The sequence below is a fragment of the Ascaphus truei genome, chromosome 15 (assembly GCF_040206685.1).
Source record: "Ascaphus truei isolate aAscTru1 chromosome 15, aAscTru1.hap1, whole genome shotgun sequence".
Taxonomy (NCBI): Eukaryota; Metazoa; Chordata; class Amphibia; order Anura; family Ascaphidae; genus Ascaphus; species Ascaphus truei.
In genome coordinates, this window is record NC_134497.1 from 17099518 (window position 1) to 17115165 (window position 15648).

At 46.1% G+C, this 15648-nt stretch overlaps 1 protein-coding gene across 2 annotated transcripts in view; it reads left to right on the top strand.

Annotated features, from left to right (window-relative positions):
• Nucleotides 1-8484, top strand: part of LOC142466616 (BPI fold-containing family C protein-like) — a 97984-nt gene extending 89500 nt beyond the window's left edge. For both annotated transcript variants that reach the window (XM_075571835.1, XM_075571836.1), the window contains one exon: nucleotides 8118-8484. In XM_075571835.1, coding sequence (XP_075427950.1) covers nucleotides 8118-8147 — 30 coding nt within the window. In that variant the 3' untranslated portion in view covers nucleotides 8148-8484. The remainder of the gene's footprint in view (nucleotides 1-8117) is intronic.
• The last annotated feature ends 7164 nt before the right edge of the window (nucleotides 8485-15648 follow it).

Here is a 15648-nt window from a genome sequence, read left to right on the forward strand (position 1 = left end):
ATACACTCACCCCCAGGAATATAAAATCACTCTCAGGAATATACAGTCACCCCCAGGAATATACAGTCACTCCCAGGAATATACAGTCACCCCCAGGAATATACAGTCACCCCCAGGAATATACAGTCACCCCCAGGAATATACAGTCACCCCCAGGAATATATAGTCACTCTTAGGAATATCCAGTCACTCCCAGGAATATACAGTCACTCCCAGGAATATACAGTCACTCCCAGGAATATACAGTCACTCCCAGGAATATACAGTCACCCCCAGGAATATACAGTCACCCCCAGGATTATACAGTCACCCCCAGGAATACACAGTCAACACCAGAATTATACAGTCAACACCAGAATTATACAGTCACCCCCAGGAATATACAGTCACCCCCAGAATTATACAGTCACCCCCAGGATTATACCGTCACCCCAGGAATATACAGTCACCCCCAGGATTATACAGTCACCCCCAGGATTATACAGTCACCCCCAGGAATATACAGTAACCCCCAGGAATACACAGTCACCCCCAGGATTATACAGTCACCCCCAGGAATACACAGTCACCCCCAGGATTATACAGTCACCCCCAGGAATATCCAGTCACTCCCAGGAATATCCAGTCACTCCTAGGAATATACAGTCACCCCCAGGAATATACAGTCACACCCAGGAATACACAGTCACCCCCAGGAATATACAGTCACCCCCAGGATTATACAGTCACTCCCAGGAATATACAGTCACCCCCAGGATTATACAGTCACCCCCAGGAATATACCGTCACCCCCAGGAATATACAGTCACCCCCGGGATTATACAGTCACTCCTGGGAATATACAGTCACTCCCAGGAATATACAGTCACACTCAGGAATATCCAGTCACCCCCAGGAATATACAGTCACCCCCAGGATTATACAGCCACCCCCAGGATTATACAGTCACCCAAAGGATTATACAGTCACTCCCAGGAATATACACTCACCCCCAGGAATATAAAATCACTCCCAGGAATATACAGTCACACCCAGGATTATACAGTAACTCCCAGGATTATACAGTCACTTCCAGGAATATACAGTCACCCCCAGGATTATACAGTCACCAACAGGAATATACCGTCACCCCCAGGAATATACAGTCACTCCCAGGAATATACAGTCACTCCCAGGAATATACAGTCACTCCCAGGAATATACAGTCACCCCCAGGAATATACAGTCACCCACAGGATTATACAGTCACTCCCAGGAATATACAGTCACTCCCAGGAATATACAGTCACCCCCAGGATGATACTGTCATCCCCAGGAATATGCAGTCACTCCCAGGAATATACAGTACCGTCACCCCTAGGAATATACTGTCACCCCCAGGATTATACAGTCACCCCCAGGATTATACAATCACTCCCAGGAATATACAGTCACCCCCAGGATTATACAGTCACCCCCAGGAATATCCAGTCACTCCCAGGAATATCCAGTCACTCCCAGGAATATACAGTCACCCCCAGGATTATACAGTCACCCCAGGATTATACAGTCACCCCCAGGATTATACAGTCACTCCCAGGAATATTCAGTCACTCCCAGGAATATACAGTCACCCCCAGGAATATACAGTGACCCCAGGAATATACAGTCACCTCCAGGAATATACAGTCACTCCCAGGAATATACAGTCACTCCCAGGAATATACAGTCACTCCCAGGAATATACAGTCACTCCCAGGAATATACTGTCACCCCCAGGTTTATACAGTCACCCCAGGAATAGTCACCCCCATGATTATACAGTCACTCCCAGGAATATACAGTCACCCCCGGAATATACAGTCACCCCCAGGAATATACAGTCACCCCCAGGATTATACAGTCACCCCCAGGATTATACAGTCACCCCTAGGAATATACAGTCACCCACAGGATTATACAGTCACCCCTAGGAATATACAGTCACCCACAGGATTATACAGTCACCCCCAGGATTATACAGTCACCCCCAGGAATATACAGTCACCCACAGGATTATACAGTCACCCCCAGGATTAAACAGTCACCCCCAGGAATATACAGTCACCCCCAGGAATATACAGTCACCCCCAGGATTATACAATCACCCCCAGGAATATCCAGTCACTCCCAGGAATATCCAGTCACTCCCAGTAATATACAGTCACTCCCAGGAATATACAGTCACCCCCAGGATTATACAGTCACTCCCAGGAATATCCAGTCACTCCCAGGAATATCCAGTCACTCCCACGAATATCCAGTCACTCCCAGGAATATACAGTCACCCCCAGGAATATACAGTCACCCCCAGGATTATACAGTCACTCCCAGGAATATACAGTCAGCCCCAGGAACATACAGTCACCCCCAGGAATATACAGTCACCCCCAGGAATATACAGCCACCCCCAAGGATTATACAGTTACTCCAAGGAATATACAGTCACCCCGAGGAATATACAGTCACTCCCAGGAATATACAGTCACTCCCAGGATTATACAGTCTCTCCCGGGAATATCAAGTCACTCACAGGAATATACATTCACTCCCAGGAATATCCTGTCACCCCCAGGAATATACAGTCACCCCCAGGATTATACAGTCACCCACAGGATTATACAGTCTCTCCCAGAAATATACAGTCTCTCCCAGAAATATACAGTCACCCCCAGGAATATAAAGTCACTCCAAGGAATATACAGTCACCCCCAGGATTATACAGTCACTCCAAGGAATATACAGTCACTCCAAGGAATATACAGTCACTCCCAGTCACCCCCAGAAATATACAGTCTCTCCCAGAAATATACAGTCACACCCAGGAATATAAAGTCACTCCAAGGAATATACAGTCACCCCAAGGAATATATAGTCACTCCCAGGAATATACAGTCACTCCCAGGATTATACAGTCACTCCAAGTAATATACAGTCACTCCCAGTCACCCCCAGGAATATACAGTCACCCCCAGGAATATACAGTCACCCCCAGGAATATACAGTCACCCCCAGGATTATACAATCACCCCCAGGAATATCCAGTCACTCCCAGGAATATCCAGTCACTCCCAGGAATATCCAGTCACTCCAAGGAATATACAGTCACCCCCAGGATTATACAGTCACTCCCAGGAATATCCAGTCACTCCCAGGAATATCCAGTCACTCCCAGGAATATCCAGTCACTCCCAGGAATATCCAGTCACTCCCAGGAATATCCAGTCACCCCCAGGAATATACAGTCACCCCCAGGATTATACAGTCACTCCCATGAATATACAGTCAGCCCCAGGAACATACAGTCACCCCCAGGAATATACAGTCACCCCCAGGAATATACAGTCACCCCCAAGGATTATACAGTTACTCCAAGGAATATACAGTCACACCGAGGAATATACAGTCACTCCCAGGAATATACAGTCACTCCCAGGATTATACAGTCTCTCCCGGGAATATCAAGTCACTCACAGGAATATACAGTCACTCCCAGGAATATCCTGTCACCCCCAGGAATATACAGTCACCCCCAGGATTATACAGTCACCCACAGGATTATACAGTCACCCCCAGGATTATACAGTCACTCCCAGGAATATACAGTCACCCCCAGGATTATACAGTCACCCCCAGGAATATACCGTCACCCCCAGGAATATACAGTCACCCCCGGGATTATACAGTCACTCCTGGGAATATACAGTCACTCCCAGGAATATACAGTCACACTCAGGAATATCCAGTCACCCCCAGGAATATACAGTCACCCCCAGGATTATACAGCCACCCCCAGGATTATACAGTCACCCAAAGGATTATACAGTCACTCCCAGTAATATACACTCACCCCCAGGAATATAAAATCACTCCCAGGAATATACAGTCACACCCAGGATTATACAGTAACTCCCAGGATTATACAGTCACTTCCAGGAATATACAGTCACCCCCAGGATTATACAGTCACCAACAGGAATATACCGTCACCCCCAGGAATATACAGTCACTCCCAGGAATATACAGTCACTCCCAGGAATATACAGTCACTCCCAGGAATATACAGTCACCCCCAGGAATATACAGTCACCCACAGGATTATACAGTCACTCCCAGGAATATACAGTCACTCCCAGGAATATACAGTCACCCCCAGGATGATACTGTCATCCCCAGGAATATGCAGTCACTCCCAGGAATATACAGTACCGTCACCCCTAGGAATATACTGTCACCCCCAGGATTATACAGTCACCCCCAGGATTATACAATCACTCCCAGGAATATACAGTCACCCCCAGGATTATACAGTCACCCCCAGGAATATCCAGTCACTCCCAGGAATATCCAGTCACTCCCAGGAATATACAGTCACCCCCAGGATTATACAGTCACCCCCAGGATTATACAGTCACCCCCAGGATTATACAGTCACTCCCAGGAATATTCAGTCACTCCCAGGAATATACAGTCACCCCCAGGAATATACAGTGACCCCAGGAAAATACAGTCACCTCCAGGAATATACAGTCACTCCCAGGAATATACAGTCACTCCCAGGAATATACAGTCACTCCCAGGAATATACTGTCACCCCCAGGTTTATACAGTCACCCCAGGAATAGTCACCCCCATGATTATACAGTCACTCCCAGGAATATCCAGTCACTCCCAGGAATATACAGTCACCCCCGGAATATACAGTCACCCCCAGCAATATACAGTCACCCCCAGGATTATACAGTCACCCCCAGGATTATACAGTCACCCCTAGGAATATACAGTCACCCACAGGATTATACAGTCACCCCTAGGAATATACAGTCACCCACAGGATTATACAGTCACCCCCAGGATTATACAATCACCCCCAGGAATATACAGTCACCCACAGGATTATACAGTCACCCCCAGGATTAAACAGTCACCCCCAGGAATATACAGTCACCCCCAGGAATATACAGTCACCCCCAGGATTATACAATCACCCCCAGGAATATCCAGTCACTCCCAGGAATATCCAGTCACTCCCAGTAATATACAGTCACTCCCAGGAATATACAGTCACCCCCAGGATTATACAGTCACTCCCAGGAATATCCAGTCACTCCCAGGAATATCCAGTCACTCCCACGAATATCCAGTCACTCCCAGGAATATACAGTCACCCCCAGGAATATACAGTCACCCCCAGGATTATACAGTCACTCCCAGGAATATACAGTCAGCCCCAGGAACATACAGTCACCCCCAGGAATATACAGTCACCCCCAGGAATATACAGCCACCCCCAAGGATTATACAGTTACTCCAAGGAATATACAGTCACCCCGAGGAATATACAGTCACTCCCAGGAATATACAGTCACTCCCAGGATTATACAGTCTCTCCCGGGAATATCAAGTCATTCACAGGAATATACATTCACTCCCAGGAATATCCTCTCACCCCCAGGAATATACAGTCACCCCCAGGATTATACAGTCACCCACAGGATTATACAGTCTCTCCGAGAAATATACAGTCTCTCCCAGAAATATACAGTCACCCCCAGGAATATAAAGTCACTCCAAGGAATATACAGTCACCCCCAGGATTATACAGTCACTCCAAGGAATATACAGTCACTCCAAGGAATATACAGTCACTCCCAGTCACCCCCAGAAATATACAGTCTCTCCCAGAAATATACAGTCACCCCCAGGAATATAAAGTCACTCCAAGGAATATACAGTCACCCCAAGGAATATATAGTCACTCCCAGGAATATACAGTCACTCCCAATATTATACAGTCACTCCAAGTAATATACAGTCACTCCCAGTCACCCCCAGGAATATACAGTCACCCCCAGGAATATACAGTCACCCCCAGGATTATACAATCACCCCCAGGAATATCCAGTCACTCCCAGGAATATCCAGTCACTCCCAGTAATATACAGTCACTCCAAGGAATATACAGTCACCCCCAGGATTATACAGTCACTCCCAGGAATATCCAGTCACTCCCAGGAATATCCAGTCACTCCCAGGAATATCCAGTCACTCCCAGGAATATCCAGTCACTCCCAGGAATATCCAGTCACCCCCAGGAATATACAGTCACCCCCAGGATTATACAGTCACTCCCAGGAATATACAGTCAGCCCCAGGAACATACAGTCACCCCCAGGAATATACAGTCACCCCCAGGAATATACAGTCACCCCCAAGGATTATACAGTTACTCCAAGGAATATACAGTCACACCGAGGAATATACAGTCACTCCCAGGAATATACAGTCACTCCCAAGATTATACAGTCTCTCCCGGGAATATCAAGTCACTCACAGGAATATACAGTCACTCCCAGGAATATCCTGTCACCCCCAGGAATATACAGTCACCCCCAGGATTATACAGTCACCCACAGGATTATACAGTCACCCACAGGATTATACAGTCTCTCCCAGAAATATACAGTCACCCCCAGGAATATAAAGTCACTCCAAGGAATATACAGTCACCCCCAGGATTATACAGTCACCCCCAGGAATATACCGTCACCCCCAGGATTATACAGTCACTTCCAGGATTATACAGTCACTCCCAGGAATATACAGTCACCCCCAGGATTATACCGTCACTCCAAGGAATATACAGTCACCCCCAGGAATATACAGTCACCCAGGATTACACAGTCACTCCAAGGAATATACAGTCACCCCCAGGAATATACAGTCACCTCCAGGATTATACAGTCACCTCCAGGATTATACAGTCACTCCAAGGAATATCCAGTCACTCCCAGTCACCCCCAGGAATATACAGTCACTCCCAGGATTATACAGTCACTCCAAGTAATATACAGTCACTCCCAGTCACCCCCAGGAATATACAGTCACCCCCAGGAATATACAGTCACTCCCAGGAATATACCGTCACCCCCAGGAATATACAGTCACCCCCAGGATTATACAGTCACTCCCAGGATTATACAGTCACTCCCAGGAATATACAGTCACCCCAGGAAATTACAGTCACTGCCAGGAATATACAGTCACCCCCAGGAATATACAGTCACCCCCGGGAATATACAGTCACCCCCAGGAATATACAGTCACTGCCAGGAATATACAGTCACTCCCAGGAATATACAGTCACCCCCAGTAATATTCAGTCACTCCCAGGAATATACAGTCACCTACAGGAATATACAGTCACCCCCAGGAATATACAGTCACCCCCAGGAATATACAGTCACCCCCAGGAATATACAGTCACCCCCAGGAATATACAGTCACCCCCAGGAATGTACAGTCACTCCCAGGAATATACAGTCAATCCCAGGAATATACATCACTCCCAGGAATATACAGTCACCCCCAGGAATATACAGTCACCCCCAGGAATATACAATTACCCCAGGAATATACAGTCACCCCCAGGAATATACAGTCACCCCCAGGAATATACAGTCAGCCCTAGGAATATACAGTTACCCCCAGGAATATACAGTCACCCCCAGGATTATACAGTCACCTCCAGGAATATACAGTCACCCCCAGGAACATGCAGTGACCCCCAGGAATATACAGTCACCCCCAGGAATATACAGTCACCCCCATGATTATACAGTCACTCCCAGGAATATACAGTCACCCCCGTGAATATACAGTCACCCCCAGGAATATACAGTCACTCCCAGGAATATACCGTCACCCCCAGGAATATACCGTCACCCCCAGGAATATACAGTCACCCCCAGGAATATACAGTCACCCCCAGGAATATACAGTCACCCCCAGGATTATGCAGTCACCCCCAGGATTATGGAGTCACCCCCAGATTATGGAGTCACCCCCAGGATTATGCAGTCACTCCGAGGATTATACAGTCACCCCCAGGAATATACAGTCACCCCCAGGAATATACAGTCACCCCCAGGGTTTTGCAGTCACTCCGAGGATTATACAGTCACCCCCAGTTTTATGAAGTCACTCCGAGTATTATAGTCACCCCGATGATTTATATAGTCACCCGCAGGATTATGTTGTCACCCCCAGAATTACACTGTCACCCCGAAACTTCTTGCTGAATTGAATGATTATTTCAGGGGTTCGTGCTGCTGGCGGCGGATGTGTAAGATCTGCGTTTGTGATCTACTGAGATCTTCAGATCATATGAAGGACAACGGGAGACTTCCTTATGAATGGGACAAAACAGCGGTCATCAGCTCACTGACAGAGCTAAGGACTGTGGGTCATATTTACTAAGTGATGCTATCCCATATGACATCATTCCCACACCAGAAGATACCTTACAGCACATAAGAAGTCTTCCAGCACCAGGTGGTGTTTTATGAATTAGCACTGTTTAGTATATATGGCCCTATAAATTATATGTACACTTGTATTTACATTGCTCATAAGAATCATCATTGCAGTTACTGTGCATTGTATTCTATTAAAATATTGAACACACGTTTCTGCCCATATTATTTCTCTGGTTACCTCTAGCATAGGGCTGTGGTGGGATTCAGGGCGTTTGTATTTTACTAACAAATGTTATTGCGGTTTTTCACATGTAGCAGTAGATATGTGCGTATGCATGAAAATCACACAAATAATATACATATAGAAATGATAATCAGGATTCAGGGCTTTTATTAACGGAAACTCAGGTAGTGGTGGCGAGTATGGGACATTTTACAGGGAATAGTTCTCCTATTTCGTGTTAATAAATTCCTTTAATTAAAGAGTATTCTAATAAATAGATCCAAATAAATGTACTTCTTAACACACACAGCCCCAAGGGGAAACTAACAGGGACACTGAATGCTACAGCCCCGTCGAACCTGATACTTCTAATGGTCATTGGTTACATATGTAGTTACATAGTTACATAGTAGTTACATAGTAGTTACATAGTAGTTACATAGTTACATAGTAGTTACATAGTAGTTACATAGTTTTTACATAGTTACATACTCGATGAGGTTGACAAAATACATCACGTTCAACCTATGCAAAATTAAGACCACAGATAATTTATCCTATATCTGTACTTACAGTATATTGACCCAGAGGAAGGCAAACACAAACCCCAGTGACATATTATCTAATTATATCTCATAAGGGGGAAAATAAATTCCTTCCCTGACTCCAAGAATTAGCAATCAGATTACTCCCTGTTATTAAATTGCTTACTATTGCTACTCAATACACAAGGAACAGACACAATTGTCAGAAAATACCTCAATACTGATCTTTACTCGGTATATGCATTTTCCAAATGGTTCTATTAGCACAAACTTAAGGACAAACCAACAGCTTCTCAGAACTAAACACCCGGCTGAAGTTTCTTATAGTATTAGTACAGTATACTAGTAATACTGGATATACACTTCTAGTAACGGCAAGTATTTCACCATATCACACACCCATATAGCTAGTGATGAAAGTAAGGCAAAATCAACACAAAGTAGCATCATACACTGACGCTTGAGTACCAGTACTCTGTATGATGCTGCTGGAGTGCCATTACTCTGCATGATGCTAATGTAGTACCACTAATCAGCATGAAGCTGCTAGAGTACCAGTACTCTGTATGATATAGTTGTAGTAGCAGTACTCTGTATGATATTGTTGTAGAACCAGTACTCTGCATGATATTGGTGTAGTACCAGTACTCTGTATGATATTGGTGTAGAACCAGTACTCTGTATGATATTGTTGTAGAACCAGTACTCTGTATTATATTGGTGTAGTACCAGTACTCTGTATGATATTGGTGCAGTACCAGTACTCTGTATGATATTGGTGTAGAACCAGTACTCTGTATTATATTGGTGTAGTACCAGTTTCTGTATGATGATGCTGTAGTACCACTAATTTGTATGATGCTGCTAGAGTACCAGTCCTGTGTAAAATGCTGCTGGAATACCACTACTCTGTATGATACTGCTCAAGCACCAGTACTCTGTATCGTGCTGCTGGAGTACTATTACTCTGTATGATGTTGCTGTTGTTAACTGCCAAACTCCCAGTTCTGGAGCCGGTACAATGCCCTTGTGGTATTTCTTTGTTGACCAGTTGGGTGCTCCCCCTGAGCATGTAATCTATACAGATCCCTTGGACAGTAACTGAATTATCTCTGTGTTTACACGGTGCCTTCTCTGCCCCTCTGTGCAGGTCCGAGAGCAGAGAGAAGAGGTCCTGAGGGAGGTATCACTCCTCACTGTTCTGTTATTACAGGGCTCTTAGGGATAAAGTATGGCAAGCCCTCTGGCAGATTTAAAGAGTAAAAGCCAGCTCCTGCAGTGCCAATATTGACCTTGAAACCTCTCACGTACTGTAGATTACTGTACCTTTGAAGACAAACATAATAGTTCTGCAGGGAGAGGGCCTGCGGGTGTTTCTCACTGACTCCCTGGCACCTCTTCTGTGAAACCTTCACACTCACTGCAGGCAGAAACCTTTCCATAGCTACAGGTTAACACTAGTCAAGTAGAAAGATGTAGTGCTTACATACTGTCACCTAAAGCAGGGGTCCTCAACTCCAGCCCTCAAGACCCCCCAACACGTCAGGTTTTAAGAATATTCCTGGTTCAGCACAGGTGGCTCATTTGGCTTAACCCCCCTCCCATCATACTCTATTCCCCCTCACACTCCACCCCCTCTCTCTCACTAAACCCCCCTCCCTCTCACTCAGTCAACCTCCTCACAGGCAGCCAATTCCACTTCCTCACACTCTATTCCCCCCACACACACTCGCTCGCACAATCACCTACCCCCCATGCACACACATGCACTCAATCACCCCACACACATTCAATTACTCCCTCACACACTCAATTACCCTTCCATACCATGACCCCACACATACAACAACCCCCCCAACACACACAGTCACCCGTACAAAAACTTAATCCCTGTCCCTACATTCAAAAAACCCTGCCCCTACTCATAATCACCCACTCACACATACACAATATCATCCACACACTCACACACACACAATATCATCCACACACACACTCACAATATCATCCACACACTCACACACACACTCATAATCACCCCTACACACAAATATTCCCCCCCACCCACAAAATCACCCCCCCCCCCTCACACACACTCAATTCTTCCCCCACAGAGCTTAGCTGGCCACAGAGGTGGACATTACTGCTGGCGCTGACCAGGGGGAGCGGGAGGCCAGGATCCTCTGTGCACCGGTCATAACTCTGTGTTGGACCGGCGCTGGTCCGCAGACCACCCTGTGGGGACCACAGCTCTAGAGTGTGAGCTCTCAGGGTCAGGGTCCTCATTACCTTATGTGCCTGTGTGTGCTCGTTTGTCCTTATTTGTATGTCATTCTAGGTAATGTAACTTCTGTTCCCCACACTGTACCGGATGAATATTGAATATGCCGGTGCTTTGTAAACTATAATAATAATAACACAAGTCACACACAGAAAAAAGGAATAGGTGCAAAACAGCGCTAGGGATACTGATGAATAAATGTTCAGGCAGCCAGGTGAAAGACTGGTGGTACAACCAGTCAGGGAAACAGATGAAACAAAGGGGTTAACCGGCGCCAAAGAGGGTAAATACCAGTCCTGTTGTGACAGTCCAAATACAGTCCTTGGGATGATGAATGGTGATGATTCTCACCTCAGCAGTGCATATGTGAAAAAAGAGAAAGAGAAATAATAGTGCAGTAAATCAACACAGGGGGGGGGGGGGTGATCACAGATATTGACAAAAAACAACAAAGAAGACATACAAACATATAACACTAGCACGGCCTAAATATTAATAAAAAGCATATTTATTGATGTGGAAATGTGCATAAACCGCATCCGGAGGGGTAAAATTGCAACCCTACTCACAAAATGCTGGAAAGGTACAGGCAGATCTGCTGTATGCAGCTGGGCTCTCAAGATGGCGACCGGAGCACTTGTGCTGGCGTCCACACGTGACTAGGAAGCCAGGCAGATGACTCAGATGACGAGGCCTCTGGGCGGACGTGACGTCACCCCCGTTGTGTATTCTCCACCGGCTCACAGGACTCCAGTCCTCCAGTCCTCATCAGCAGCCGCAATATCGCCGTACCTCGGTTCAAAACACTAGTTGGAGACTGCAGAGTTTCTCCTTTGGAACTGCAGACTTCACCACACTGGAACACTCTAAAAACTTGAAACTTCCCGACGCGTTTCGTACGCATGCGCGTACTTCTTCAAGGGATGAAGAAGTACGCGCATGCGTACGAAACGCGTCGGGAAGTTTCAAGTTTTTAGAGTGTTCCAGTGTGGTGAAGTCTGCAGTTCCAAAGGAGAAACTCTGCAGTCTCCAACTAGTGTTTTGAACCGAGGTACGGCGATATTGCGGCTGCTGATGAGGACTTGAGGACTGGAGTCCTGTGAGCCGGTGGAGAATACACAACGGGGGTGACGTCACGTCCGCCCAGAGGCCTCGTCATCTGAGTCATCTGCCTGGCTTCCTAGTCACGTGTGGACGCCAGCACAAGTGCTCCGGTCGCCATCTTGAGAGCCCAGCTGCATACAGCAGATCTGCCTGTACCTTTCCAGCATTTTGTGAGTAGGGTTGCAATTTTACCCCTCCGGATGCGGTTTATGCACATTTCCACATCAATAAATATGCTTTTTATTAATATTTAGGCCGTGCTAGTGTTATATGTTTGTATGTCTTCTTTGTTGTTTTTTGTCAATATCTGTGATCACCCCCCCCCCCCCCTGTGTTGATTTACTGCACTATTATTTCTCTTTCTCTTTTTTCACATATGCACTGCTAGGGTGAGAATCATCACCATTCATCATCCCAAGGACTGTATTTGGACTGTCACAACAGGACAAGTCACACACAGCATTAAAATAGTGCCAGTGCCTGGAAGGTCCTGCGTTGCCTACCTCATTGTATCTATTTATTTCCCAAATCACCTGGACTTCTGGGCTTCCTCTTTAGCCAACCTTAATGACCCAAGTTACCTGCTACACAGGCAAAACAGCGATATGACATTCTATTAGTGTCCATCACTGTGACATCTCCTTCCCATTCCTTCCGCAGTGGTATAAATCTTTCTGTAGACGGAGCTACATAATTCACGGTCCCTAATGTTTTCAACTTGGACCTTAAAGGGTCACATAAAAAGGTTGTTGGCGGTGAATGGAGCAGCAGCGATCCTCGCTCATAGAGTCCAAATAATGTTGTGAAACAGGTCGCTGGTGTCCCTTGTCACTGCCGGATTCTTTCCAGTTACGGAGTCCGAGACGAGGGAGTTTGGTTCCTCTATTTCGTCTGCCCCGTTACCCAGAGTCAGGGTTAGGTGGCTTCACCAAAAATACTGGACACAATGGTGAAAAATGCAGAACGCTCGAAAAGGCGGTAGGGAGGTATCTTATTTATTCATTCTCAGACTATTATGTATTTTTTCTAAATTTCACTCCATATATCCAACAATTTGCCCCATTTCATATTCTACTAGCTGATATATCCGGCGTTGCCCGGGATGTAATGATCTCGCTCCCCTCTCTCCTCTCCCCCCTCTATATCTCTCTCCCCTTCCCCGATCCCGCTCTCTGTTTGTCCCCCGTTCACCGCCCCCCAGAGTTGAGGCAGTGAGTCCGGCGCCACCGAGGAGCGGCGGCTGCTTGTGCTGTGCCGGGGGGGAGGGGGGAAGAGAAGAGGTGAGGCGATGACTGTTTGTGCTGGGGGGGGAGAGAGGTCAGGCGGTGAGGCGGTGAGCTTGCCGGCGCCGAGGAGCGGTGGCTGCGGCGGCTGTTTGTGCTGTGACCGGGGGGTGGTTGTGGGTGGAGAGGTCAGGCGGTGAGGCCGGCGGCGCCGAGGAGTGTGGGTAGCGTTGAGTAGCAAAGTTGTTCTCCTAGCAAGTCAGCTTCCAAGTGAGATGGTCCTGCCAAGTGAGGTTCCAATTACAAGTGAGGGCAAGAGTGCACGCAATGTGAGTGGGGCGTCCGTGGGCCAATCACAAAGGGGGAAGAAATACACATAGGGCCAATCACAAAGGGCAAACAAATACACACACTAACATTATTTCAGTCTTATATATATAGATTTCGTAAACAAATTCTGAGGGAGGTTTGGGGATTGAGCGTCCTCCCAGCATTTTTAACGAAATAGAATATGAAATAGTGCAAATTGGTGCATACGTGGAGTGAAATTTAGAAAAAAAATGACATAACGGATCTGATCATTTATAAATAACATACCTGCAGTCATACATGACGAGTTATACTGATCGCAATGCTTCTCTTCCACTACTTCCAAGATTGTTGCAACCCCCTAATACTCCCTCTCACCCGCCTTATCCTCCCTCTCACCCCCTCAATCTCTCACTCCCCCTTATCCTCTCACCCAATCTCTCACTCCCTCTTATCCTCTCAGCCACCTTATCACCCTCCTCTCATACCAACACCACCACTACCCTCCTCCTCCTCATCATCATCTCATTTCCCCCCCCAGCATTATCATCATCAGCTTGTTCCTCTGCCCCTCCTTGCTACCACATGGTTCGATACCTCTGACATCCTGGGTCTCCTTTGAGCCCAGATGGCTAGGCAGACATCCTGGCTCCTATGCAAATGCTTAGCCTGACTGCATGGATTTTTATACATACAGTATAACACCATATAAACCATACTTTAAGAAAGTATAAACCTTGGGGAACCTTAATTACGGTTGGGGCACCCACAAACCCAATACAGGTTCTGGGACACCTTGGCACTAACTGGGGTACCCCTATGTTACCTAGGGATCCCCTTCAGCTGCAGGAACACTTTTCATCCCTGTGCCTCATTTTACCTTTCTGGCTGTTCTAAAGCAGGGAACTCTAGTGGTGAGTCGAGCAAGCGTTTTCAAGGGGAGATATTGCCGGGACAATGTGCCTACATGTATCCAATAATCAGGCACGATTCCCGGGTACATTTTTGGGGTATCCAGCAACTCTGGACCCCAGCTGCCTTGGCACATTCTGACAATTCCTCCGCAAAACCCCCCTTGTAACTCATGCCCTACTAATCTCTGCTCTCTAACATGCCCGGAAAGATAAAAACACAAAAATATTACAGTTAATGCGTTTAAAAGATACACTATATATATATATATATATATATATATATATATATATATATATATATATATATATATATATATATATATATATATACATATATATATATATATATATATATATATATATATATATATATAAAAATAGACAGGGACGGACAGGACAGATAGGGGTCTCAAGACAGGATGGGAGGGAAATGGATTTAATCAGGGAGTCAGCAGGCGACACAGGAGTTCCCAGTTCTTGGACGAACACAACCAGAAGTGCTCAATTTACAGCCAAAAGAAAATAATCCAGTGACCCGCTTCCTCGGTCCCCCCTCCCCCCCTTGGCTATCCTTACCCCCATCATTGTCTTATGTGTTTGTGTATCAACCGGTATGAAAGTGACAGTTAAAAAAGATATTGCGGGTCACATTATGTACTGTTACCCGTTATGCCTGTTGAACAAAAATGAATAAAAATACAAAGTTGGAAAAAAGGATACACTATTACTGGGTCCAAGAACTAACTCTCTTGAACCCTTATATATGGATCAGG